General features: G+C 40.7%; 1 protein-coding gene across 1 annotated transcript; it reads right to left on the bottom strand.

Annotated features, from left to right (window-relative positions):
- On the bottom strand, positions 1–24,047 carry ACTR6 (actin related protein 6). The gene is made up of 11 exons (XM_017887248.1): positions 23,868–24,047; positions 19,945–20,062; positions 19,261–19,329; positions 16,865–16,988; positions 14,410–14,545; positions 14,267–14,323; positions 12,268–12,366; positions 12,094–12,172; positions 5,862–6,033; positions 4,308–4,446; positions 1–653 (listed from the first exon to the last, which is right to left on the bottom strand). Exons 1-11 carry the CDS (start codon positions 24,029–24,031, stop codon positions 524–526), a joined length of 1,287 nt encoding a protein of 428 aa, XP_017742737.1. The 5' UTR covers positions 24,032–24,047; the 3' UTR covers positions 1–523.
- Positions 24,048–27,739: the final 3,692 nt, after the last annotated feature.

Raw genomic sequence — 27,739 nt, 5'->3', positions numbered from 1 at the left:
GTAGTGACCAAAAAAACTTTATTAGCTTAGTCTCCACCCTTTTAAATGTACTCTAGGTACAAAATAAACATTATACACATATAAGATCAGTCTTTCCAACTTTAGAATGTATAAATAAGAATGCCAATTTTTAAATAAAATACTTTAGTCACAGTCACACAAAACTACCTTCTAAGGAAAATTGTCCAGTGAAGCAGTTAAATTTGTGCTTTCACCTATGAAGAATTAAATTTAAAATGCATTCATTCTTTCTTCTTTTAATGAAAAATAACCTACCCTTGGAAACAGCATAAGCATTGTTATGGTAGTCTAGCTCCTAAATGAAAATGTGGACTGAGTTACAGTTTACTGTAATAACCTACATAAAAAGCCTTTGAAAATTAGCAATCAATCAAAGTATTTATAAATTCAAGCCTCTTTCTTAGGATGAAAGGTAACACAGTTCCTTAACCTCTTTTAAAAGGAATTTTGAAATTAAACCTTACGGTCACAACTAGTCAAGACTTTCATTCAAAAATGTTGCTTAAATATCAAATTTCTCTTCACAGACGCTATGTCCATTTTCTTCATAATCTTCTCTTGTTACCACCATATCTTCAAAATCATCGTTCTCTGATATCAATTTTCCACCTTCCCAGGCATAAGTAATAGGGCTGAAAATAAAGGTATAAATGAACCCAGATGATTTTACAGAAAAACTGAAATGCCTAAAACATAAATTACTTGTTAGGTTAGTGCAAAAGTAATTTGTGGGTTTTTTTGGCCATTAAAATGTGGCAAGCTCTGCCCAACCCAACAGAAAATCATTTAAGGTACAGAAATAAGCATACATTTCATATGAGTAGAGCAACCCAAAAAGGAAAGGAACCTTGTTCACTGCTACAGAATAGTAAATGTTCCTTTTTCCCTATGTCCTGAATTTATGGACCCTCTAATTCTAAGGAAAAAACAAGAATATAAGCAAAAGATCAAAAGATGCCTAAAAAGAAAAACTGTCATACTGAGTCTAAATTCTGAATGTGGCAAAGATATGTCATCTCAGTAATTCTCATAGCAACCCATAAAATAGCTACTTTCTTTCTTTTTGAGATGGAGCCTCACTCCATCTCAACCTCACTGCCCAGGTTGGAGTACAGTGGTGCAATCTCAGCTCACTGCAACCTCCACCTCCCAGGTTCAAGCAATTCTCCTGCTTTAGCCTCCCAAGTAGCTGGGACTATAGGCACATGCCACGACACATGGCTACTTTTTTGTATTTTTAGTAGAGGTGGGGTTTTGCCATGTTGGCCAGGCTGGGCTCGAACTCCTGACCTCAGGTGATCCGCACACCTCGGCCTCTCAAAGTGCTGGGATTATAGTCGTGAGCCACCACACCCAGCCTACACCCACTTTATAGATTTGAAAAATGAGGCTCAGAGAAGTTAAGTCTGGAACTAGAATTTAGGCTGGAACTAGGATCTAACTCAGAACTGTTTTCACAGTCTGTGCTTTTGCTGCTACACTTTGTTGCCTCTAATAAACGAAACAGAAAACACAGTGTATGATAAACAATTATGTGGGAAGACACAGACAATAGGTAAAATTAGAGCGAGTAAAACATCTAGTTTGGTTTTGCTATCTACAACCAAGGTTATACTTTGTGTTATGGCTCAATTCTATTTCTACTCTTCTTTTTCCCCAGTTTAGAGTTTCAAATCTGAAAAAGGTAAAGAAAAAAGTTAAATCAATGTTTTCTAGTCAAGTGTAGTGGCATATACCTGTAGTCCTAGCTACTTATGAGGCTGAGGCAGAAGGACTGCTTGGACCCAGGAGTTCAAGGTTGCAGTGAGCTGTGATCACACGAGTAACAGAGGGAGACTTTGTCTCTATTAAAACAAAGGTCGGTTATGGTGGCTCACACCTGTAATCCCAGCATTTTGGTAGGTCGAGGTGGGAGGACTGCTTGAGCCTAGGAGTTCAAGACCAGCCTGAGCAACACAGCAAGATCCCATCTCTACCAAAAATTTTAAAAATTAGCCAGGCATGGTGGTGCATGCATGCAGTCCCAGCTACATGGAAGGCTGTGGTGAGAGGATCACCTGAGTCCAGAGGTCAAGGGTGCAGTGAGCCGTGATCACACCACTGCACTCCAGCCTGGTGACAGAGTGAGACTCTGTCTCAGAAAAAAAAAAAAAAGAAACCCCAAAGCCAGGCGCAGTAGCTCATACCTGTAATCCCAGCACTTTGAGAGGCCAAGACGGGCGGATCACATGGTCAGGAGTTTGAGACAAGCCTGGCCAACATAGTGAAACCCCATCTCCACTAAAAATACAAAAATTAGCTGAGTATGATGGCGTGTACCTGTACTCCCAGCTATTTGGGAGGCTGAGGCAGAATAATCACTTGAACCCGGGAAGCGGAGGTTGTGGTGAGCCGAGATTGCACCACTGCACTCCAGCCTGGGCAACAGAGTGAGACTCCATCTCAAAAAATTTTTAAAAATGTAAAAAAAACCCCAAAACCCAACTTGGCTGGGCTAAGGCAGAAGATTACTGAGCCCAGGAGTTGGAAGCAAGCTTGTGTGAAACAGTGAGACTGTCTCTACAGAAAAAAAAAAAGAAAAGAAGGTTTTCTTTTCTTTCTTTTTTCCTTCTTTTTTTCCTTTTTGTTTTTTTTAGAGACATGGTCACACACTGTCGCCCAGGCTGGAGTGCACTGATGCAATCCTAATTTACTGTAACCTCCAACTCCTGGACTCAAGTGATCTCCCTACCTTGGCCACCCAAACTGGTACAATTACAGGTGTGAGCCACCAAACCTGGCCAGTAAATGTTTTCTTTATTGTATTTATTATATTTGCATTAAGCTTTTATAAAAATGGATTTATATGTAAGTATACACATATATTTATACAAAAGCAGTGGATGCACAATAAAAATTTATTTAATAAAATAATAAGACTTAGTTCTGTGGATCCTTTGGCCTGTAACCCGTGCATGCAAGATAAAAAGCCAATATGCTTTATACTCTTAAGAACATATGAACATTAGTGGTGAGAAAAATCATTCCAATATTTTTAAATTGTTTATTCATTTATCTCATAGCTATAAAAGAAAGGGATACCAATGAGGGCCTTCTATGAACTTCTATTGATTTTGGAAAATTCTACTTTAGCTTTAAAGCAAAACTCTAGAATTAAGAGCCAGGTATGTGGGGTCTTGTTTGCAACTCTGCCACTAACACTAGGGGTGAGTTTTTTAGACATGTATTTTGGTAAGAAGTCCTCACTCAAGGTAAGAAAACTGGGTTTTAATCTGATCATTGCTGTTAATTCACTATAAGGCATTTGCCAACTCATGAGCCCTTGTTTCTTTATTTACAAAATAAGAATATTGAATAGGATGATATATAAGCCCTTAGAGCTGTAAAATTCTACCTTCGTTCTTTTTGTTTTTTTGCAGTGGGTCGGGGGGAGTTGTTAGTTTGTTTTTGAGACAGAGTCTCGCTCTGTCACCCAGGCTAGCATACAGTGGTGCAATCTTAGCTCACACCAACCTCCACCTCCTGGGCTCAAATGATCCTCCTTCCTCAGCCTCCTGAGTAGCTTGGACTACAGGTGCACACCAGCACATCTGGCTAATTTTTTATAGAGATGGGGCTTCACCATGTTGCCCAGGCTGTTCTCAAACTCCTGAGCTCAAGTGATCTGCCTGCCTCAGCATCCCAAAGTGCTGGGATTACAGGCGAGAGCCACTGCGCCTGGCCCTACCTTAGTTTATTTTAACCACTAAAGTGGAAGTGATGATATGCACTTTTTCTCATATAACAGGGTACAGGGTAGACATAAAACAGTTTTGAATTTTAAAAACCTCATTAGAAAAGTCATTTAAAGGGAATTTTAAAATTCTAAAATAATTTATGAATTGATAAAACTTATCACAATGGTTCAATTATTCAATTTCTATTCCTGACAGAAACTGTCAAGAAATAATACATCTCAGATAAACCATATAGGTAATAGCCTGATTGCTTTGCCTATAAAAATCTTTTACAACCAAGGCTGATTTACTACATGGGAGTAATCACCCCATATACTTAATTGAGCACCCATTGTGTACGAAACATTATGGTTGGCACTTTACATACTTCCATTTAATTTAGAGAAATGTAAGGTTTATCATTTCAATTTTTGAAAGAAGAGAAATGAATATTCAGCAGGTGAAATAAACCTGCCACCGTGGGAGAGCCAGGCTTTAAACTCAAGTCAACAGACCACCTTTTCTATATGCGGACTTCCATGTCTCATTTCTATATAAAACAACACTTACTTTTCAGGCAGCACAACAGAAACATCATAATCTGTTGGAGTAAGACATCGAACTTCTGAGTAAACCCGATCCCTAAATCCTGGGAAAAGGGAATTTCCTCCTGTCAAGACAATGTTCTTAAAAAAATGCGGCTGCATTTCTTTAAAAGAAAAAGAGAAGGAAAGGAAAAAAGGCATTAGAAAATCTGTTTACTTTTCTGGAAAGATGTGGATGAGGGATCAGATAAGAAGCAATTAGGGATTAGAGTTACTGGTGGGAAATCAAATTTTCAGGTCCATTCTAAGATTTGTAGTGAGGTTACAGTTTATACAAATAAAGACATTAAAGAGTGAAATATGACCTCATAGATCTTTAAAAGAAAACCTAAGATGGGGAAACTACTGGCTACTTACTGTACACTCACGTAAGCCATATAAAATGAGTGACAGTGTAGTAAAAAAAAAAAAAACTTGATAATTATAATTATTATTCTCTAAAATGGGGGGGAGGGGTCTTGCTGTAGGCTGAGACTATGAGCTATCATAAGGATGAAAAGGTCTTTCATGACATTTGAACTTACAAGCCCAAATCTCCACATTATCTCACTGAGGCAAACATATATGCTGTGCAATACTTACCTTTGATAATTAAAAACGCTCATAATCTATGTTTAAAGAAGGGATCTAAGTATGAACACGCATTAAAGTTATATGATAGCAAATGTTAAGTATTAAAAGCCTTCAAAACACCACTGGAAAATCCATCAGGAATTAATAAGTACAGGCTGTCCCACCTAATGTTTCTGTTCAGTAAAACAAGGGCAGAGTTTCCGTATATTGAACTTGAGTCTCACTCTGCCATGACATTAAAGCAGTGTAGTACAAAATGTTGTACACATCATGACTGCAACCTTATATAAAATGGGAAATATGAAAATAGCTGTGAAATAATTATGTACGGATAGATTATTATTTTTTTTTTTTTATTTTTATGAGAGGAAAGCACATGGCCTGTGCTAGATTTTCTCCAATGCCTACTTCTTGTGAACCAGGGAGATATTAAAGTATCCTAAAACTCTAGAACATTATTTACTTAAGGCATGTTTCAGGAGAATCCAGAAATCACTATGAAACACCATATTCCAATCCCTTTAAAATTAATCCTGTATGTTACTCTAAATATAACAGAAAGAATAAGTCAGTCCACCAATAGCTGAAAACCATTAAATTGTTAAGTTATAAATTTTTATTCTGTACAGATCGGGGTTAAATGAAAACTTTTCTAAAATGGATATGGCAATTTAATACTCATGGGGAGATACATTTCTTCAAGTTTAAATGGACCATAATGATTTCTCCTCTATCAAATTTATAATCACAAAAAAAGATAAAAGAAAAGAAAAAAACTTAAAGATGAATCAAGAATTATTTAAGTGCATTATGGGATCTAGAAATCTCTGCAAATAAAACAGACTCACCAATTTCCCTGAAATTATTTAGAAAAAACAGCATTCATAGGGCTTATGATTCTTTTTAAACAATTATAATTCTTTAGTATTTTACTCTATTTATGTACCTTCAGGTAGATTCTGAATTGAATAGACAATAGCTTCTGGAATTCCCATTTCTTGAATGCCTATATCAGAAGGATTAAAGAGTATTTCTGGAACAGCAAATCTCTCATTGGCTAAACGAAGAATTTGTTCCCCAGATTTGTATTTTCCACTCAACACCATCTCTTCCCTTGGCTTAAAGAAAAAGAAGATTAAAGTTTAAGTTACATTAGTAATATGCAATACTAATATATTAACCATGTTCTTGGAATTTTCAGGATTCTCAAAATTGAGAAAAATGTGGCTGCCTTTACTGTTGCCAAAATCATACAAAACACAACTAAATAATTACTGACGCCAATATGGCTGTTCCTTCAAAGATAATTTGGCAGCTTTATTCCACACACTCTAAAATACAAAGAGGGCCAGGTGCCCTGGCTCACGCCTGTAATCCCAGCACTTTAGGAGGTCAAGGCGGGTGGATCACTTGAGCCCAGGAGTTCAAGACAGCCTGGGAAACATAGCAAGACACCTGTCTCTTAAGAAAAAAAAATAAAATAAAATACAAAGAAAAAAAGAGAACAGACAAGAGAGAACTTGATAATCTATCTATAATGGTACAATGATTCTAGTTCCTAGGGAACAAAGAACACACTCTAAATTAAAAAAATTTACTATGTCTTGTGTTTCCACTGTCTACTTTCACTCCCCTAATTTAGGTGTTTACTGGATATGTGCCTCTATTCTACTAGGATTTCCCCATTCCCTTCTGGAAAGAGCCTACATCTCCACATTTCTTTACTGTGTATTCAATCTCTATTCTAAATTAGTTTATAAATGATTTAAGCAAGTCCATGGTCCTTATCCTTGAAATTACCTTATAATTATAAGGCCTATGTATAACAAACAAACTTTAAACAACCATGACTCATATTTTCTTGTTATTTATTTTCTGCTACCCCACCCATTCTGTGAGCTGTAGTGCTGAGGGGGCTAGAAAAAATAATCTCCTCTCACAATATTCTAAATCATTAAAAATAATGGTCCCTCTCAATTTTACAACCATCAGCTTTCCTAGCTAGATTCAGGTAAAGACACTCATTTCATTTGACTTATTAATGCAGTTGTCCTCCCATGAAAGGATAGGTCCCAGTCCTTTATGTAAGTATAAAAATACTTAAAATATATTAAAACACTAGCAATTTATTAAAAAGTAACACATACAAATAATATTATAGATTCCTTAATATGATCAGCCATCTACTCTCTATTCAGATTTCAGCTTCCTGAGAGGTTTTTTCTGCTTCCCAAATAAAAAGATCCTTCACTATTCTCTATCACCCTATATTATCCTTCATAGCTTATATTGTTCACCATCACATATCCATGAACTAGCATAAAAAAGTACCTGGCACACAGTACTCAATAAATTTTTGAATAACAGTATGCAAGACAACAACATATCATTCATTAAAAATATTACATACATTATCCCACTGAACTCTCATATAACCCTGTAACACAGGCATATTTTCCTTTTAAAGTAATGATGCAATTGGGCTCTGCAAGAGCATATTACTTGTTCAAGGTCGTTCATATCATAACCCAAAGTACATACAAAATGTTCCTTCCACGATACTACCACTCATAACCTGGATATAAATGGTTAGATTTTGATCATTTGGTAATTTCATGCTCAAAACATTATTCTATAATAAAAAATATCCTGAAAATTACACAATATTCACAAATACTCCAGGAAGAACAAAAAACTATAAATCACTTTTAACCCAAAAAACTATAAATCACTTTTAACCCAAAATACAGTTATATGTAACAAAGAGAAGAATACTATGCCTCACAGAAGTATTCTTCCTTCTCAAGCAGAATGGAAAATATTTTCTATGAAATTACAAATTCATTAAATTCCAGCCATTCACTGACTTGAGTTTAAGGGATATAAGTCATTCTGTCAACATTCAAAATAACCTGAGATAGTTGCAGACTTAGAGAATTTCAGTTGACAAAACATTAGAGGTTATCTAGTTCATAGACCTGATTGAGAGAAGAGGATCATGGGACTTATTCTGGATTAAATGACTAACTAGGAGAGAGAGCCAGTCTAGATATCCTTGTTAAATGTTAGCACTAAAGCCATTAACCATTAACATGTAATCTGGAGGCTGGGCACACTGGTTCACACCTATAATCCCAGCACTTTGGAGGCCAAAGTGGGAAGATCACTTGAGCCCAGGAGTTGAGGCTAGCCTGGGCAACACAGATGAGTGTGGTAGCTCGTCTCTACAAGTAACTTTTTAAAAACTTAGGCGTGGTGGCAAACATCTGTGGTTCCAGCTACTTGGGAGGCTAAGGTGGGAGGATCACTTGAGCCTGAGAGGCCAAAGCTGCAGTGAGCCGTGATCGCGCTCCAGCGTGGGCTATAGAACAAGACCCCGTCTCAAAACAAACAAAAAATGTAATCTGGTACTACAAGTAGTTTCTGTTTTACTACAGTATAATTACAAAAGAGTATAATTACAAAAAGACTTTTATTTCAGACAGACAAATGAAATTTTTAAGTGTCACTGGGAGCTGCTACTTTAGGTCATGTGTCAATGTAGGTCATGATTACTACACAGTCCTCATAAAGTTAGTTCCAGTATAATTAAAGAAATGATCAGTGTAAGTTATGCTGGCTCTGCAGAAAGTGCTAATCAACGTTGAGGACGATTTTCTCAATTTAGGTCAGTCAAATTCATTATACATTAGCAAGCTTCCTCTTTCTGATAAGAAAGAAAACTGGAATTTCTATTGGTTGTTATCTGTAACGATATTACAGGCCTATTTTTATTGCTATTGTTACTACCATTAGTGCTAGAAAATCAAGTATGTAACTTCCCCAACTACTTAAAATATTCTTGAAACTATCAAAGTTCAAGTGTTAACAAAATCCTAGGAATAAAGGCTCTCAAATGTTTATTTTAATCAAGTATTAAAATCAAAACAACATACAAAATCCCAATAGGTAAAATATAACTGTTTCTAAATTTTTAAAAAATTAAGATGATTTAACACAGACTCTAATAAGGTATACATTTTAACAAAATTGACAAAAATTAAACCATTCTTTCTATAATAAACATTTGCTATAACACTGTATCATCTGCCAAAAGCCCGGTTCCAACTGACTGTGTCCACTCATCTGATATTAAAATACACATTAGATATGAGAATCAGCAACAGTGTATCCTGAGTAAATTAAGTGCAGTCCATAACCAGATTCTGTTCACAAGGTCAAAGGCCAATAAGAAACCTTATATGGCTTCTGCCTTTTCTAAAGATGAGTAAACTAATGGTCAACTAGGAGAATAACCACACCTCTACTGGCTTATTGCATAAGGTACTCACTTGAGAAAACACGGCTTATGATTTGGCAAGGAAGAAGCCGGCAGAGTTTAGAAGAAAATATCCAATAAACAAATAGGCTGTCATTTGCAGGGAAGGAGAGTTGTTCTAAAAAGAAAGATTTCTTAGTTGACTATCTAATCATCTGGAAGAGGTTTTAAGTTTTCAAACTTATGAAGTAAGTAATTCTAGGAAGAGGAACTGAGAACATGGATACAGGTTTTGTTTTGTTTTGAAGTGCCCCAAGAGATTCCAATGACCAGTCAGGTTTGAGACTGGAAGTCACTGAGACTTCACTCAGATCCATCTCTGTAGTAATCAGGATTACAGAGTACCATAAATTTTCCACAAGGTACCAGCTATAAAATATGACGATGATCAAATGTTCCTAGTAAGAAAGAGGTTTAGTATTTGAATGTTTGGGGCAGTTTTCGTCTTGTAGAGAAGAAAAAAAACACACCTTCTATATCCTAGCTAGGACTTGGGCTTCCAGTTTCTCTCTACCTGATGTATGCCCAGGCAACCTTTTCCCATCATGTATCTTAATTCCCATTTCTGAAAGCCAGCCTAGGTCCTTCCAAAAGGATCTGTTTCATTTTTTGTTTTTTGTTTCTTCTGTTTTTAAAGAGACAGGGTCTGGCTCTGTTGCCCAGTTCTGGAGTGCAGTGAAATGATCATAGTTCACTGTAAAATCGAATTCATGGGCACAAGCAATCCTCCTACCTCGGCCTCCTGAGTAGCTAGAAATACAGGTGTGCAACACCATGCCCAGCTGATTTTAATTAATTAATTAATTAATTAATTTTTTCCGTAGAGACAGGGTCTCACTTTGTTGCTGAGACTGGTCTCAAACTCCTGGCCTCAAACAATCCTCCCACTTCAGCCTCCCAAAATGCTGGGATAACAGGTAGGTGTGTGCCACCACAACCAGTCACAAGGATCTGTTTCTAAGAACATAAAAGGATGATTTCAGTTTTTATAGGGCCCCAAGTGGTCTCTGAACTCTGATTCATATTTCACCTCAATAATCTGGCCAAAAAAATTCATTTTTGTTTTCAGGCATACTAAGTATAAAAAACTACATAAAACCCACATATTCACCAACCAGCTTAATGTAACTTTACAGATAAACTGACACTCCCCTAATTTGGTGTTTTATCATTCACATACATAGTTTTTTATACTTTTACTTCATATTTAAGTATACTTTCATAACACACTATTATTCTCACCAAAAAAAGAGAATATATATTATTCTGCATAGACTAAAAGTATACATAGCTTTCTAAATGTGCTTTTCTATGAAAATCAGATTTCTGAGATTTATCCATGCTGTTTATATAGGCTCTACTTGATTTCACTACTGCTTATTATTTTATTATATGAACATATTCAAAAATTATTCTCCTTCCATTAGTGGATATTTAGGCAGGACTCAATTTTTCACTATTTTAAAGTACACTGCAATGAATATTATAAATGTCTCCTTGTGCAAATGTGCTTATGTTTCTGACCAAAGATTTTTAACTTCCCAACAGTCCTCATCAAGTTGGTAACCAGAAACGCAAACTTCACATTTACCTAAACACAGAAGTCATTTTATCTGAGCTGATCAAAGATAAACAGAAATTATTTTGAATCCATGATAAACTGCTTCTCAACACTTTGAAACTCCATTGGATTCTGTCCTTTTCTAACCTAATCATACCAGACCAAAAGGAAGTAAAATTTGGCCCTGGGTCAGCTATGTCAATAATTTTCACAATAGGAAAATAACCAATTTCTAACTCAATTTAAACTAGTAAACAAAAATGGGTTAGCCATAATATACATAATGATACTGTTTATCTCCAGATTTGCCCTATGTGCTATCTTTTGGCTGATAGTTCTTTTTCTAAATAAATTTACTAAGAAATTTATCTATCAAATTTCACTTTTGCCTGGTGAAATGGCCAGCAGGAAGGTAGTAATCAACAACTCTCTAAGGGCCAGGAGCTGTGGCTCATGCCCGTAATCCCAACACCTAGAAGCCAAGGCAGGAGGATCATTTGAGCCCAGGAGTTTGAGGTCAGCCTAGGCAACACTGTAGGACCCCTCTCCACAAAAAATACAAATATGAGCCAGGCGTGGTAGCACATGCCTGCAGTTGCAACAACTCTGGAGGCTGAAACAGGAGGATCACCTGGGCCTGGGAGGTCAAGGTTATAGTGAGTGCTGTGATCGCACCATTGCACTCTAACCTGGGTCACAGAGTGAGATGCTGTCTCAAAATAAAAAAAAAACAGACAGACAAAAGAAAAGCAGCTCTCTAAGGCCCTGCCAATCCCAGCTGGATGTGAAATTATTATTATTATTATTTTTTTTTTTTTTGAGACAGAGTCTAGCTGTGTCACCTAGGCTGGAGCGCAGTGGTGTGATCTCAGCTCACTGCAACCTCCACCTCGTGGGTTCAAGTGATTCTCCTGCCTCAGCCTCCCAAGTAGCTGGAACTACAGGCACCTGCCACCATACCCAGCTAATTTTTTTTATATTTTTAGTACAAGACGGGGTTTCACTATGTTGGCCAGGCTGGTCTTGAACTCCTGACCTCGTGATCCACCTGACTCAGCCTCCCAAAGTGCTGGGATTACAGGTGTGAGCCATTGCGCCTGGCCTAAATGAAATTCTTTTCAAATCTAACTGAGGTGATCACTTGAAATATCACTGATTTTTTTTTTTAATTTTATAATAAGAGACAGGGGCTTGCTTTGTTGCCCAGGCAGTCTCTTAACTACCATCTTGGCCTCCCCAAGTGCTGGGATTATAGACATGAGCCGTAGCAACCAACCATTGATAGTTTTTAAAAATTACCTTACAAAAGCCCTTTTTAATTGTACTGAAGTCAGGCAAGACATAGTCTATCATTACTGTATTTTCTTCTCCTTTCAACCTGGAAAACAAAATTGAGATTTATGAAATATCCTAATTATGTGTAACATCCCCCAACAATCTACTTTCCAATCCTTAGACTGTCATTATACATACTTTGCAATATCCATGTCTCTATAAAAATCCTGAGACACATAGCATACATCTTCTTTCACTTGATTAATCACATGTGTTTCATCCATAACATGTAGCTGCCTAACAGAAATAAAAGTTGTAAAATTTGACACAGAAACAAATATAATTTACAATTATCTGAAATTTTTTCTGGAATTAAATTTTCAGGCAACTGATTTTTTGAAATTTGAAATTCTTGAATGTGTAAAATAATTTTAACTTTATGGAATACTGTCACTTCCATTAATTTCCACACTATTCCTCTGACGGTAGATATTAGTCAGTTTATAGGTAAGGAAACGGAAAACAAAGATATTAAGTGGGGTTTATCTAACTAAAAAGCAAACATCCCCCCACAAACCATTCTGAATAGAATCTCGCTACGATCCCTTAACTCTATGCACTTTCTTTTCTGATTATATTAAGTATTGTTGAGTCAGCACACAGTACCAAGCACATACAAGCTGTTTAATAATAAATATTTGACTGAGGGTGAAGCTTAAACATTGGCTTACTATAGAAATAAAGATGTTTAACAATAAACAAAAACTTTTCCACCTCCCAAAGTGCTGGGATTACAGATGTGAGCCACTGTACCTCGCCATAATTATTTTTAATGAAAAAATTGCTAAATGTATGGCATGACTGGGTGTGGCCATCCCAGTATTCATTCTCCCACCAGTATCTTTAAAACATATATGTGTATACTTTAAGTTGACATGTAATAATTGTACATATTTCTCAGGTACACAGTGATGGTTTGCTGGGAACTGTGGCTACACCTGTAATCCCAGCACTTTGGAAGGCTGAGGCAGGAGGACAGCTTAAACCCACGAGTTTCAGACCAGCCTGGGCAACACAGTGAGAACCTGTTTACAAAAATGAGCCAGGTGTGGTAGCACATGCCTGTGGTCCCAGCTACTTGGGAGGCTGAGGCAGGATAATTTCTTGAGCCTAGGAGTTGAGGATGTAGTGAACCATGAACACACCACTGCACTCCAGCCTGGGTGACAAAGTAAGACCCTGTCTCAAAATCAAAAAGAAACCCACACAGTGCATCAGATCAGGATAACTAGAATATCCATCATCTTAAACACTTATCCATTTTTTTGTATTGGTAACACTCAACATCCTCCTTCTAGTTATCTGAGACTGTAACATTCTTGCCAAGCTCAGGGGCGCTAAGTGCAGGTCAGTAATCCCAGCTACTAAGGGAGGCTGAGATGGGAGATCTCCTGAGCCCTGGAGTTTGAGACCAGCCTGGGCAACACTGTGAGAACTTGCCTCAAATAACAATAATAGTAATAAAATTGTAAAAAGAAAACAAACAAAAAGCAACTAACATTCTTCAAATAATAAACATATAGCGATGGAAAGCCAATCAGTGGTTGCCAGGAGTCAGTGACACAGTGGGGGAGCAAATATAAAGGAGTAGGGCACTTAGGGGAGCAAAGGGATACTGATGGTATGATACCATCCAAAGTTAATGTAACAAGAAATTGAGATTTAAGAAATCTACTTATGTGTTAAACACAGTAAAATTAAAAACAGCACCATAAGTTAATGTACAACATTTACGATTTTTTTTCTTTTTTTTTTTTTTTTTTTTTTTGGAGAGAGAGAGTCTCACTCTGTTACCCAGGCTGGAGTGAAGTGGTGCGATTTTGGCTCACTGCAACCTCCACCTCCTGGTTCAAGTGATTCTCATGCCCCAGCCTCCCAAGTAGCTGGGATTATGGGTGCACACCACCACACCTGGCTAATTTTTGTGTTTTTAGTAGAGGTGGGGTTTTGCCATGTTGCCCAGGCTGGTCTTAAACCCCTGGCCTCAAGTGATGCACCTGCTTTGGCCTCCCAATGCGCTGGGATTACAGGCATGAGTTACCATGCCTGGCCTTAAAAGTTAGGAATAATCTTAAATTACTTTAAAAAGTTCCTTCCCAGAGCCCCAATCTCCCAAAGAATCAAAGCTAAGCATTACCTGTAAGATATGATCTCCTTTAGATGATTGGTTAAGAGTTTTCCTCCCACATTTATCCTGAAAGAGGAGAACTCAAATTTAATTATTGCACATATCATTCTGTTTAATCTTTAGAAACAACATGAAAATTAAATGCAACTCACCGAATAATTGCTTCCTTTTTCTTTTTACTTCTACAATAAGGAACTATATGTGTAAAGGAATATCCACTATCAACAATGATACAGCATAATTCAGAAGGATTATCTCGGAAATACCTATGTGCACTGAGAGCCCCAGCTATTTAAAAAAAGATACAGAAAAAAGTGAACAAAAATATAACACTACTTTAAAGCAATTAAAAAGGAAGAAAACGAAGACAAGCAGCAAGACAAAATGTTCCCTTTAATTACAAGAAAATGTTAATTTATAATATTATTCAGAACTGTCAAAAGATCTTTATAGTGTTTATACTTTAAAACACCACACTTACATGGTAAACATAATAAAATTTGGTATCCATTTTAAAGGTAAATATTCACTCCGTAGTTTAAAATAATTACTACAACAGCAGCTCATTTTTACTGATCATTTATTACATGCCAGACTCTATTCTAAAATCTGTGTAACGAGTGTGTGTGTTAATACTCAAAACAATTCCATTTTACAGATGAGGAACCTGAAGCTCAGAGAAGTAAAGTAATGTGTTCAAAGTCACACAGTTAGGAAGTACCAGAGCCAGGATTCAAACCTAGGCTGTGTGTCTGTACAGCAGGGTTCTCAACCTCAGAACTATTGACATTGGGGGTTGGACAACTCCTTGTTGTACAGGGCTTTCCTATGTGTTGTAGGATGTTTAACAGCATCTTGGCCTCTACCCATGAGATGCCAGTAGCACCTTCCCAGTGGTAACGATTATGGTTCACTACAACCTCCACCTCCTGGGCTCAAGTGATCCTCTTGCCTCAGCCTCTCCAGTAGCTGGGACTATACACATGCACCACCACGCCTGGTTAATTTTTTAATTTTTCTTTTGTAGAGATGGAGTCTCACTATATTGACCAGGCTGATTTCAAACTCCTAGCCTAAAGTGGTCCTGCTACCTTGGCCTCCCAAAGTTCTGGGATTATAGGCATGAGCCACTGCACCTGGTTGAGATTGTGACCTTAACCACTGCACATACTGCTGCTTATATGGACTTAAAATTCTGAAAATTAAATATTTAAATACTTTCATTGTACCCAACCATGTCACGTAATCTAAGCCTATAATAAACTTGCTTCTAGATGATATTTACAGATTGTTCTTCCTCACACTGGCAGCCTGAGCTACTAACATTATTTCAAACAATAAGAATTGGGCCTGGAGCCATGGCTTACGCCTGTAATCCCAGCACTCTGGGAGGCTGAGGCAGGAAGATCTCTTGAATCCAAGAGTTCAAGATCAGCCTGGGCAACAAAATGAGAACCTATCTCTACAAAAAATAAATAAATCAGCCAGATGTGGCAGCACACACCAGTGGTGCCAGCTACTTGGGAAGCTAAGGCAGGAGGATACCTTGAGCCCAGGAGGTGGAGGCTGCAGTGAGCCATGTTTGTGCCAACACGCTCTAGCCTGGGCAACAGAGCCAGACCCTGACTTAACAAAAACAAACAAACAATAATAATTGCAAACACATAAATGACAGAAAAGATAACTACCTCAAAATCTTTCAGAAATGAGAAATATGTGGCTAGTAACTTCTTTAGAAAGAAATATTAATAAAAAGATAAAATGAAAGATGTCTGACTATATAATCTCTGAGGGTTCATTTAGTTTTAAAATTCCAAGACTTGCCAGGCGCAGTGCCTCATGCCTATAATCCCAGCACTTTGGGAGGGCAAGGCGGGTGGATCACTTGAGATCAGGAGTTCAAGACCAGCCTGACCAACATGGTGAAACTCCATCTCTACTAAAAATACAAAATTAGCCAGGCATGGTGGCGCATGCCTGTAATCCCAGCTACTTGGGAGGCTGAGTCAGGAGGATCGCTTGAACCCAGGAGGCAGAGGGTGCAGTGAGCAGAGATTGCTCCACTGCACACCAGCCTGGGCAACAAGACCAAAACCCCATCTCAAAAACATAAAAATAAAATCCAAGTCTTATTTCCTTCAAATCTAAAAAATGCCACATAGTATTCTGGAACTTTAAGAGTTTATTTACTCAGTTCATATCCATATTCACATTTCACATAACTCAATTTCTTTTTTTTTTTGAGACAGGATCTCACTCTGTCACCCAGGCTGGCACGATCACAGCTCACTGCGGCTTCAACCTCCTGGGCTCAAATGATCCTCCTGCCTCAGCTTCCTAAGTAGCTAGGACTACAGGTGTGTGTCACTGTGCCCAACTAATTTTTCTATTTTTTTGTAGAGACAGGGTTTCACCATGTTGCCCAGGCTGATCTCAAACTCCTAAACTCAAGTGATCTACCCACCTCAGCCTCCCCAAATGATGGGATTACAGGTGTTAGCCACTGTGCCAGCCAAGAATGCCACTTAATATTTTGGGACTTTATGAATATTACCCTATTCATATCCATAGTCATATAACTCAATTTCAGTGAAAACTTGAACTCACCATTTACTCTTAAAACTGCTTGGAACTGGTATTCTTCAAATAGAATTTCATTCATTGATTCTTGAATTGAAGTGAAGTTAAAGTACGGTTCAGTGATAATAATATTAGTATCTAAAAAATCAACCTATAGGAGAAAATATTCCAAAATGTTTTATAATTTGTAGTGATAATTAACACTTGTTTTACATATACAAATTTATTTAATCCTCATAATAATCATGATAAGTCTTATTACTATCTCCATTTAATAGATGAGCAAACTGAGGCACAGAAAAGTTAAATAAGTGACCAAGGTTCATAGAGCTATTTAATGACATAGGTAAGATTTGAATCCAGGGAGTCTACTTATAGAATCCATGTACTTAACTATTATGCAGTTTTACTTCTCTTAGAGGTAGCACTAATAAAATGTTACCAGCCTGGCACAGTGGCTCATACCTGTAATCCCAGCACTTTGGGAGGCTGATGTGGGAGGATTGCTTGAGGCTAGGAATTTGAGACCAGCCTGGGCAACATAGCAAGACCCCATCTCTACTTAAAAAATAATAATAATAATAAATAAAAATTAGCGAGGCATGGCAGTACATGCCTGTAGACCCAGCTACTTAGAAGGATGAGGTAGGAGAATTGCTTCAGCCTGGGAAATTGAGGCTGCAGTGAGCCATGATTGTGCAACAGAGCAAGACTCTGCCTCTAAAAAATGAAAGAAAATAAAATGTTACCATAAAATTGTTTAAAGACAATTATGGAAACATTAATGAATGATACAACAAATATTGGGTCTGTTATGTTTCTAAATAAAACGAAAACAAGGTCAGGCACGATGGCTCAGCTTGTAATCCCAGCACTTTGGGAGGCCGAGGCAGGCAGATCACCTGAGGTAAGGAGTTCCAGACCAGCCTGGCCAACATGGTGAAACCCCATCTCTACTAAAAATACAAAAAAAAAAAAAAAAAAAAGAGCCGGGTGTGGTGGCACGTGCCTGTAGTTCCAGCCACTCAGGAGGCCAAGGCAGGAGAATCACTTGAAGCCGGGAGGCGGAGGTTGTAGTGAGCCAAGATTGTGCCACTGCACTCTAGTCTGGGTGACAGAGCAAGACTCTACCCTCAAAAAAAAAAAAAAAAAAAAAAGACAGGACAGGACAAGACAAAGACGAACAAGAGAAAATGGGCTGGCAGATCTGGCTAAGAGCCCAGCAGTGAGATCCAGCCCGGGCATCTCTATTAAAAAAAAGAAATCATATGTAAATACATACTTGCAGATGTTTTTCTTTTTTGTTTGTTTGTTTGTTTTTGTTTTTTTTTTTTTTTGTTTTTTTTTTTTGAGACGGAGCTTGCTCTGTCCACGGGCTGAGGCCTGTGGCCAGGATCTCAGCCTCCTGGCAAGCTCCGCCTTCCCGGGTTCAGCCATTCCTCCTGCCTCAGCTTCCCGGGTAGCTGGGACTACAGGCGCCGCTACTACGGTCGTCTTTTTTGTACCTCTTCCTCTTGTCCGGCGCGTTTCACCGTGCTTACCCGCTGCGTCCCGATTCTGCGCTCGTGACCGCCCTCCGGCCTCCCAACAGTGCTGGGATTACAGGCTTGAGCCACCGCGCCCGGCACTTGCAGATGTTTTATTTATGTATTTTATTTATTTATTGAGACATAGTCTCACCCAGGCTGGAATGCAGTAGTGCAATCTCAGCTCACTGCAACCTCCACCTTCCGGGTTCAAGCAATTCTCCTGCCTCAGCCTCCGGAGTAGCTGGGACTACAGGTGTGTGCCACCACGCCTGACTAATTTTTGTATTTTTAGTAGAGACGGGGTTTCACCATGTTGGCCAGGCTGGTCTCAAACTCCCAACCTCAAGTGATCCACCCGCCTCATCCTCCCAAAGTACTGGGATTACAGGTGTGAGCCACCACGCTTGGCCTGTAGATGTTTGAAATAAAAAAATAATAATAATAAAACAAAAAACACGAAAAGGGCAAGATGCTTAAGATATTCAAGTTTACGTAATTCTTTCACACACATTCTTAAGAACTATTAAAACTTGAACATTTTCTCTGTATACCTATAATCACATTACAGACATTAAAAACAACAAAATCTTCTTGTAATATTCACGTATTTAGATACGTAAGCAAAGATGTTTTATTGTGAAAATTAAGATGATACAGTGAATTGATCTAATAATAGAAATCTGAAGTAAAATTTTGAGTTTCATACAGACTATCTTTACTCAACCTCTACTTCAACATGGAAATTTTATGCACTTGCATTTATTATTTATTTTAAAAGTGACTTTATATACTGAGAATATATTCATAAGTTTATAAATCTTAAAATGTAAGTTATAATTTTTCATTACAATTAAACATGGAAATAGAATTTGAATACATACTCTAATTTGTTACCTGATACATTTCTTTTCCAAAAAGGTAATCCCAAACTTGTCTTTGAACATCCCAATTCACCAAGTAGCCCTAAAAAATATTTTTGTAAATTTAAGTATCAAGACTATTTGAATAATTTTTAAAAATCAGATTATAAATATTTGAATAATATTTAAAATCAGATTCTAAATCACTGATTTCTATCTCTGGTTACCATTTCCAGTGTAATGCTGTTTGAATTTTTTTAATTAAAATTTTTTTATTATACTTTAAGTTTTGGGATACATGTGCAGAACGTGCAGGTTTGCTACATAGGTATACTGCTGTATGAATTTCAAACCGATTATGTTAGTATGTTTTTCTCCTTCAAAAAGTTAAAAAAACAAAAAACTCACAAATAAGCAATAACTAAAATGTCAGAGGTTCAAAAGACACACCAATATATATATACAGTTGCCTCCCTATACTTATTTTCTTACATTAATGTGTGCATACCACTTAAGAGTTAATGTAAGTAAAAATCAGTACTCACAATAAGTAACTAAATCATGGTCATTTATTTTTACCCAAACAATTAAATTTTAATTTGGGTTTAATTAGGTTGTAGTTAAAATTTAAGTTACACGCAGCCTTCTACATACAATTAAAATTATCTTTAAATTTAGGTCTACAATGCTAGAAATGAAACATAATTAATTGGATTACCTTTTGAAAAGGAAGGATGTAAAACAGTCCAGAAGGGTCTTTGATTTCATCTATCTGGTTGGCAGTGAAAGTTTTAAGACGTGCTGTTTTTGACCGGAACTGACAATTAGGAATAACCCTAGAAACAAGGAAACAAATAATTATCCCCTAAATATTTAGCTCCTAAAAACATTTTTATTTAACCACTACTATTGATGCCAAAAGATTAGTGTATCCTAAGATTGATATATCCAGTGTTTCTCATTCTGTCTTAAAATAATACAAGAGGCTGGGAGTGGGGGCTCATGCCTATAATCCCAGCACTTTGGGAGCAAGATGATCACTTGAGACCAGGAGTTAAGACCAGCCTAGACAACACAGCCAGAACCTGTCTCTACAAAAAATAAAAAATAAGGCCGGGCGTGGTGGTTCATGTCTGTAATCCCAGCACTTTGGGAGGCAAAGGCGGGCAGATCACTTGAGGTGAGGAGTTCGGGACCAGCCTGGCCAAGAGGGTGAAACCCCATCTCTACTAAAAAAAATACAAAAATTAGCCAGGCATGCTGGCACATGCCTATAGTAACAGCCACTAGGGAGGCTGAGGCATGAGAATCGCTTGAACCTGGGAGGCGGAGGTTGCAGTGGTCCGAGATCGCACCCCTGCACTCCAGCTTTGGTGACGGGGCAAGACTCAGTCTCAAAAATAATAATAAAATAAAAAAAAAAAGAAAAACACAAATCAGGCAGGCATGGTGATGAGCATCTATATTCTATCTTCTAGAGGAAGGCTGAGGCAGGAGGACTGCTTGAATGCAGGAGTTTGCAGCTGAAATGAACTGTGATCCCACTACTGCATTCCAGCCTGGGTGGACAGAGCAAGGCCCCCGTCTCTATTTCACAATAATAATAACATTAAAATGTTCCCCCAATTTTTTTTTAAAGTTCAGTATGTAACAAGTTCTATATGGATCCTTTCTCTAATAATCCTCAAGAAATCCTTACAGGTCAGTATTGCTTCTGCCACTGCAGAGATGAGAGGCAGTATTTTGGTAAAGGTCTTAGTCTTTCTGGCTTTAACACAGAAAGTCTTAACACCATTTGGATTAAAGATTCACAAGTTAGACCAGGCGTGGTGGCTCATGCCTGTAATCCCAGCTACTCGGAAGGCCGAGGCAGGAGAATGGCGTGAACCCGGGAAGCAGAGCTTGCAGTGAGCCAAGATCACACCACTGCACTCCAGCCAGAGTGAGACTCCGTCTCAAAAAAAATAAAAAAGAAAAAAGATTCACAAGTTAAAATTATGGCCATAAAATTAAGTTTCCGGCTGGGCACGGTGGCTCACAAATGTAATCCCAGCACTTTGGAAGGCTGAGGCGGGCAGATCATGAGATCAGGAGTTCAAGACCAGCCTGGCCAACATGGTGAAACCCCATCTCTACTAAAAAATGTAAAAATTAGCTGGGCATAGTGGTGCATGCCTGTAATCCCAGTTACTAGGGAGGCTGAGGCAGGAGAACTGCTTGAACCCAGGAGGCGGAGATTGCAGTGAGCAGAGATCATGCCACTGCACTCCAGCCTGGGCAACAGAGCAAAACTGTATCAAAAAAAAAAAAGAAAGAAAAAATTAAGTTTCCACGAAGCCAAAGACCTTCAATCAGCAAGATGCTATAGGGCAGGGGTCCCCAGCTGCAGGGTTTGTGGTCCGGTACCTGTCTGTGGTCTGTTGGGAACCAAGCCTTCATAGCAAGAGGTAAGCACTAGGGTGGGGAAGAGGGGTGGGGCCATGAGCATTAACATCTAAATTTCATCTCCTGTCAGATCATCCATAGCATTAGATTCTCATAGGAGGAGGAACCCTATTTTGAACTGTGCATGCAAGGGATCTAGTTTGCACACTTTTTTTTTTGTGAGAATCTAATACCTGAGAACAGTTTCATTTCAAAACCATCACCCAAACCCATACCCCCAACCACATGTTAAAATTGTCTTCCATGAAACCAGTCCCTGGTGCCAAAAAGACTGGAGACTGCTGCTGCTACGGGGTACAGAAGTAGCAACTTTTTTTTTTTTTTTGAGACTAGTCTCCCTCTGTCGCCCCAGGCTAGAGTGCAGTGGCGCGATCTCAGCTTACTGCAAGCTTCGCCTTCCGGGCTCAGGTCATTCTCCTGCCTCAGCCTCCCAAGTAGCTGGGACTACAGGCGCCTGCCACCACACCCGGCTAATTTTTGTATTTTAGTAGAGACAGGGTTTCATCGTGTTAGCCAGGACGGTCTCGATCTCCTGACCTCGTGATCTACCCGCCTCAGCCTCTTCCTGTTTGCCATGAGCTTACAATCTGGTTTGGAAGACAAACTAGAGCCATTATCAATTATACACATACAACACGACACTGGGATAATACTGTAAAAAATGTTTTATACCCGCTTATTTTACTTATAATACTGTCGACATTTTCTCTACATGTTTAAATATTCTTTGAAGACATAATTTTAAGAAGCTGAATTTGTTATCAATCTCATGGTCGTATTTTGATGTATTTAGCCAATATGCTACTCCTGATTATTTAGCTTACTTCCCATTTTTTGGCTGCCTGTATATGATGTCTATGAATAATACAAAGCACTTCTAATTAATTCTCTAAGTAATAATAGAATTACTGTGTCGTGGACGGGCGTGGTGGCTCACGCCTGTAATCCCAGCACTTTAGGAGGCTGACACAAGCAGATTACGAGGTCAGGAATTCAGACCAGCCTGGCCAATGTGGTGAAACCCCCGTCTCTACTAAAAATACAAAACTTAGCTGGGCATGGTGGCGCGCGCCTGTAGTCCCAGCTACTTGGGAGGCTGAGGCATGAGAATGGCTTGAACCTGGGAGGCAGAGGTTGCAGCAAGCCAAGATGGTGCCACTGCACTCCAGCCTGGACGACAGAGCGAGACTCCCTCTCCAAAAAAAAAAAAAAGAATTGCTGTGTCGGCTGGGTGTGGTGGCTCACACCCGTAATACCAGCACTTTGGGAGGCCAACGCAGGTAGATTGCTTGAGCCCAGGGACTCGAGACCAGCCTGGCCAACATGGTGAAACCCGGTCTCTATTAAAAATACAAAAAATTCGCTGGGCGCACGCCTATAATCCCAGCTACTCCGGAAGCTGAGGCGGGAGGATCACTTGAATTCAGGCTGCAGTGAGCTGAGATTGCACCACTGCACTCCAGCCTCGGCGACAATGATATTGCCAAAATGTTTTCCAGAAAGGCTGTAACAATTTACATTCCTACTCAGTCTGATTTCCCTCTTTTCAAAAGAAATGAAAAGAAGGAAAGGAGGAAGGAAGAAAAGAATTTTTTTTAATGCTGTTAATTTGATAAAGGAAAGGCGTGACTTTAAGTTTACTTATTTATTCAAACACATATTTTATGACTATACATGTTATGAATGCCATTGTATTAACAGTACTTTTGTTTAACTGACCTTACCAACTAGGTCGGCCAGTAGGCCAAAGTCTTCAAAGCCTCTAGATCCTAAGACTGTGATTTTAGACTTTTAGGGGTCATAGAACCCTTTGAGAATCTAATGAAACCTATAATCTTGTACCCAGGAAAATCCACATGCACCCAAACACGCTGCCCACAGTTTCCAAAGGCTGATGAACTTTACGGACCCTTCTGTTAGGAACGCATCTCTACAAGTCTATTTTCCTTGGCTATTTCCTCTTAAGAAATAAGAGACATCCCACTTCCGGGGCCTTGCAGCCCCGGAAAACTAAAACCAAAATCAATTTCAATTCAAAGCATCACAACCACCCACCCAGCTCCAATCAGGGAATCCCTCTGGCTAAGTCAGGGCTGCGCGGGGGCGTTTGCAGTTCATTGGTGTCCGGAGATGAAACGTAGCACATGAAACCACTAGGCGTATACATCTTGTCCCTCGGAGAAAGAAAGCACTTACGACACATTTTCATGGCTGTAACCGATTTTGGCGTTGTAAGCTCCGTTATCCAGCACTAAGGTCGTCATTTCACCACCAACCGCACCGCAGCCACCGTTGTTTTCCCTTTCCGACCCCTCTGCTCGAGCTTTTTCCGGTACTCTATGGTTTATTGGGCGGAGCATTAGAACGCGCCTCTGGTCACCCTAGCAACGATGGACGCCGGAAGTCGGAGATGCTAAGCAGCCCAGACTGTTAGGGAGTGTCCGCTGTGCTTCCAAACTTAACCTGTTCATGTGGTGGCGATATTTGACTGCTAAGTGCTTTCTCGCTCATTTCGTATTTGTTTTTAACTGCGCAGATTGATTTGCGCAAGTTTTTTCTAATCCTGTAGAGAACCGGCTGCGTGATGGTGTGTGTGTGCATGTGTGTCTATGTGTGTGTCTTCCGATAGCATTCTTCAGACGGTGACATTCTTTGAAGAAAAAAGTGCAAAACCATACGCAGCAAGAAGGTCTATCGACTGCCTTGCTCTTGGACTCAAATTCATACTGTCCTCTTCCCCATCCCACTTGCTCTTCAGGACGAAGCTGAGTCTTTCTCGTCCAAAAATGGCTTTTGGACCGGACGCGGTGGCTCGCGCCTGTAATCCCAGCACTTTAGGAGACCGAGGCAAGCAGATCACTTGAGGTCAGAAGCTCGAGACCAGCCTGACCAACACGGCGAAACCCCGTCTCTATTAAAAATACAAAAAGTAGCCGGGCGAGGTGGCGGATGCCTGTAATCCCCAGTACTCGGGAGGCTGAGGCAGGAGAATTGCTTGAACCCGGGAGGCGGAGGTTGCAGTGAGCCGAGATGGCTCCACTACATTCCAGCCTGGGCGACAGAGCGAGACTCCTGCAGGGCGGGGACTTGGCAGGTGCGGGAGGCAGGACCTGGCCTCCGGGGCGCCGCGGGGGCAACGGCCAGCGGGCGGGGGCAACGGCCAGCGGGCGAGGACAACTGCCAGCGGGCTTAGAGGGGCCGGGAGGCGACTGCAAGTCCCAGGCCACTTTGAACGCCTGCGGGAGGAGCGGGGCGGCGGGGAGGGGGCGCCTCGGGGGCAGGGAGGGCAGCAGTGGCAGCGCGAAGGCGCGGGGGCCCGGGCACCTACGGTTGGCGCGCAGGCAGCCATACCGGGGCCGGAGCCCGGCCAGAGGAGGGCAGCGACGGCAAGGGGGAGGCCGAAGAGCCCGGGGCGGGTCCCGCGCGGGAACCAGCGCGACTGCGCGGCTACCGCAGCCGCCAGTTCGTGCTGGACGCGCACCGCTGCTGCCTCTGCTACTTCGAGAACCCCCACGACCCGCTGCCCCTCCGCCACCTGGACATAGCGGAAGCCTGCTTCAGCTACCAGGGCGCGAACGAGGCGGTGGAGCAGCCTGCGCGCTTCCAGGTGCACAGCGCGGGAGTCGCCAAGGTGCTTGAGGTAGGACCGCGCGCCCTGCAACCGCCTGGGCGCTTCTGTCGGCGCCTCCTGCCTCGCCTGCGGGCCTGCCCCATCCACCCTCCTTTCTCCAAGGTCTCCTCGCACCCTGCCCACGTCGGCCTGCCTTTCCCCACTTCTCCACATCCCGTCCTTGTTCTTATCTCCTCCCCTCCACCTGGGTTTAGGCCAGTGTGGCTGGGGTTCCCCAGCCCCGTCTCCTTCTTCAGACACTTTGACGCATTATCTCCCTCTGCGCCTTCCCTCTGGCCCCTCTCTAGTGTCCTCTCAGCCCCAGCATCCCGTGGATGTCCAGTGCAGCCCTCCCAAGCATTCATAACCGTAGGTTTCTGCCCCCGGGGCCTCCTTTAGAACTCTGCTGGGACCTTGATACGTCGTCAGTTAACCGCTCTGCGCTTCAGCCTCCTCTAAAATGGGGTAGCAGTAGTATCTATATCATGGGGTGTTGAGATTAAACTAATTATACTCTAAACTGCTCAGTAAATATTAGTACATTTATTTTATTTTTATTTATTTGTTCTTTTTGCGATACGATCTCGCTCTGTTGCCCAGACTGGAGTGCAGTGGTGTTGATCTCAGCTAACTGCAGCCTCGATGCCTGAGCTCAAGTGATCCTCCCACCTCAGCCTCCCAAGTAGCTGGGACCACAGGTGCGAGCCCATGCCTGGCTAATTAAAAAAAAAAAAAAAAATTGTGTGTGTGGAGATGGGGGGGTCTCACTATGTTACTCAGGCTAGTTTCGAACTCCTGAACTGAAACCATCCTCCCCACCCGGCTTCCCGGGATTCCAGACCTGAGCCATGGTGCATTTAGCACTATAGACAAAAAGAGTCAGAAATGGCAGGGCCCTTAGAGATATTCCACTACATTTCCTCCCAGAGTGTGCAGGGCTGCTCCAGCTAAGGTCACACAGCCAGTAAGTGGCAGAGCCTGTTTTCTTGCTCCTTGTTTTGACCAGAAGAGGTGGGAGGAGGTCACTTCAGCCAGTTAGGCCTTGCTCCTTTGAGGTTCTTTTAATCCTCCAGCGAAGAGACATAATGGGAAAAATAATGTAGAAGCGAGAGAGTAGAGTCAGGAGTCCTGCTGCTGAGAGGCCTCCCCTTTCCTTGGGAGTCCTTAGTGGGCTAGACTCTGTCACCTCCTAGGGGTCCACCTGCTTCGAGCACCTGGAGGGATCTGGGCCCAGGTCTGGAGCCCAGTATCCTTTCTCCAGACTGAGCTCCCTGCCTGGTTCCGGTGAACCTCTACCTTCACTCTCACTCCTCTTCTGCATGGCAGGCTTGGCTTTCTCTAGGGCAGCAGGTTTGGGCTGGGATGTATGAAAGCACTCTCAAAGCTGGCCACACGGAGAGCAGGGTAGACAGGCTCTTGGCCTTGTGAGCACAGGACTGTTCCTCCAACCCCCAGAGCTGCTAACAGCTGGAACTGCCCCCAGAGCTGTTCTTAGAGCTTTGTCGACTCAGCTTTTGCCAATTCAAGCAGGATCTGATTCCCATGTTCTCTCGGGCTCCTCTGTGCTGTCTGTAAGTGGGTGCAAACAGCCTATTTCCCTGAAGGACGCCAAGTAGGTTTGCAGTCCTACTCAGGCTTACTTCGCGCCTGTATAAACTTGGGAATGACCCCAGTGGAGGACCTTTGCCAAAGGTAGAGGCTCTTCCTCAGTGTATACACGGACTGTCCCCATGTCAGGTGAATTTCCTATGGGATGTTTGTTAACAAAATAGAGTGTCATGTTTCAGATTTTTCTCAGATGACTGTAGAGCCCTGTATCAATTTTTTCGTTAAAAAGAAAATCTGAATCTACATAAATGGGGTTACAAGGCATATTGTCAGGAGCATGGCTTTAGACTTGGATGGGCTTGAACTTGAAGCAGGAGTCTGCTGCTCACATGTATTGGACAAGTTATACCATGTCCCAGTTCCTCTTTGGTCTAATGGGAATCTTACCTTCCTCATTAGTGGTTGCGAGGATTCTGGAGAATGTTATGGAAATGGCTGGCACATTTTCCATAGTGGTATGGAAAATAGTAGGCACTACATGGCATATGAAACATCAAGCAGTGTCTTTGGCCAAATATGTAGTATATTCATATAATGGAATATTCTGTGGTAGTAAACAGAGGAACTAGAGCTATAGGTGTCAATGTGGATTACTCTCACAAACATAAAATAGAGCAAGAAATAAGTTACAGACTGATTCTGTTCAGAATGATACCATTTATAGAGAGGTTAAGAAGATCATGTAAAATAGTGCTACAGATCATATTATATGCTGTGTCAGGAGGGGAAGAGATGCAAGGGGGTGATGAGCTCTGCTTTCTAGGTGGTGGTTGCCTCTGATGGGAAGAGGGGGGATGTGATTGGGAATGGCTGCCTTGGGGCTGGTGCCTTGTGGCTTCCACTGTTGTTT

The sequence above is a fragment of the Rhinopithecus bieti genome, unplaced genomic scaffold, assembly GCF_001698545.2.
Source record: "Rhinopithecus bieti isolate Rb0 unplaced genomic scaffold, ASM169854v2 scaffold_15133, whole genome shotgun sequence".
In the NCBI taxonomy this organism is placed as follows: Eukaryota; Metazoa; Chordata; class Mammalia; order Primates; family Cercopithecidae; genus Rhinopithecus; species Rhinopithecus bieti.
The sequence above is the reverse complement of the archived record's forward strand: the minus strand, read 5'-3'. Positions and strand labels throughout refer to the sequence as shown.

What these genes read in the sequence shown, in the direction of transcription:
- ACTR6 (XM_017887248.1), bottom strand. Translation starts at nt 24,031, where the DNA reads ATGCTCCGCCCAATAAACCATAGAGTACCGGAAAAAGCTCGAGCAGAG. An exon ending in AGCAGTTTTAAGAGTAAATG is followed by an intron (nt 14,546 to 16,864) that starts GTGAGTTCAAGT and finishes TTTTTTAAATAG; the next exon opens with CTGGGGCTCTCAGTGCACAT. An exon ending in AAAAAGGAAGCAATTATTCG is followed by an intron (nt 14,324 to 14,409) that starts GTGAGTTGCATT and finishes CTCCTCTTTCAG; the next exon opens with GATAAATGTGGGAGGAAAAC.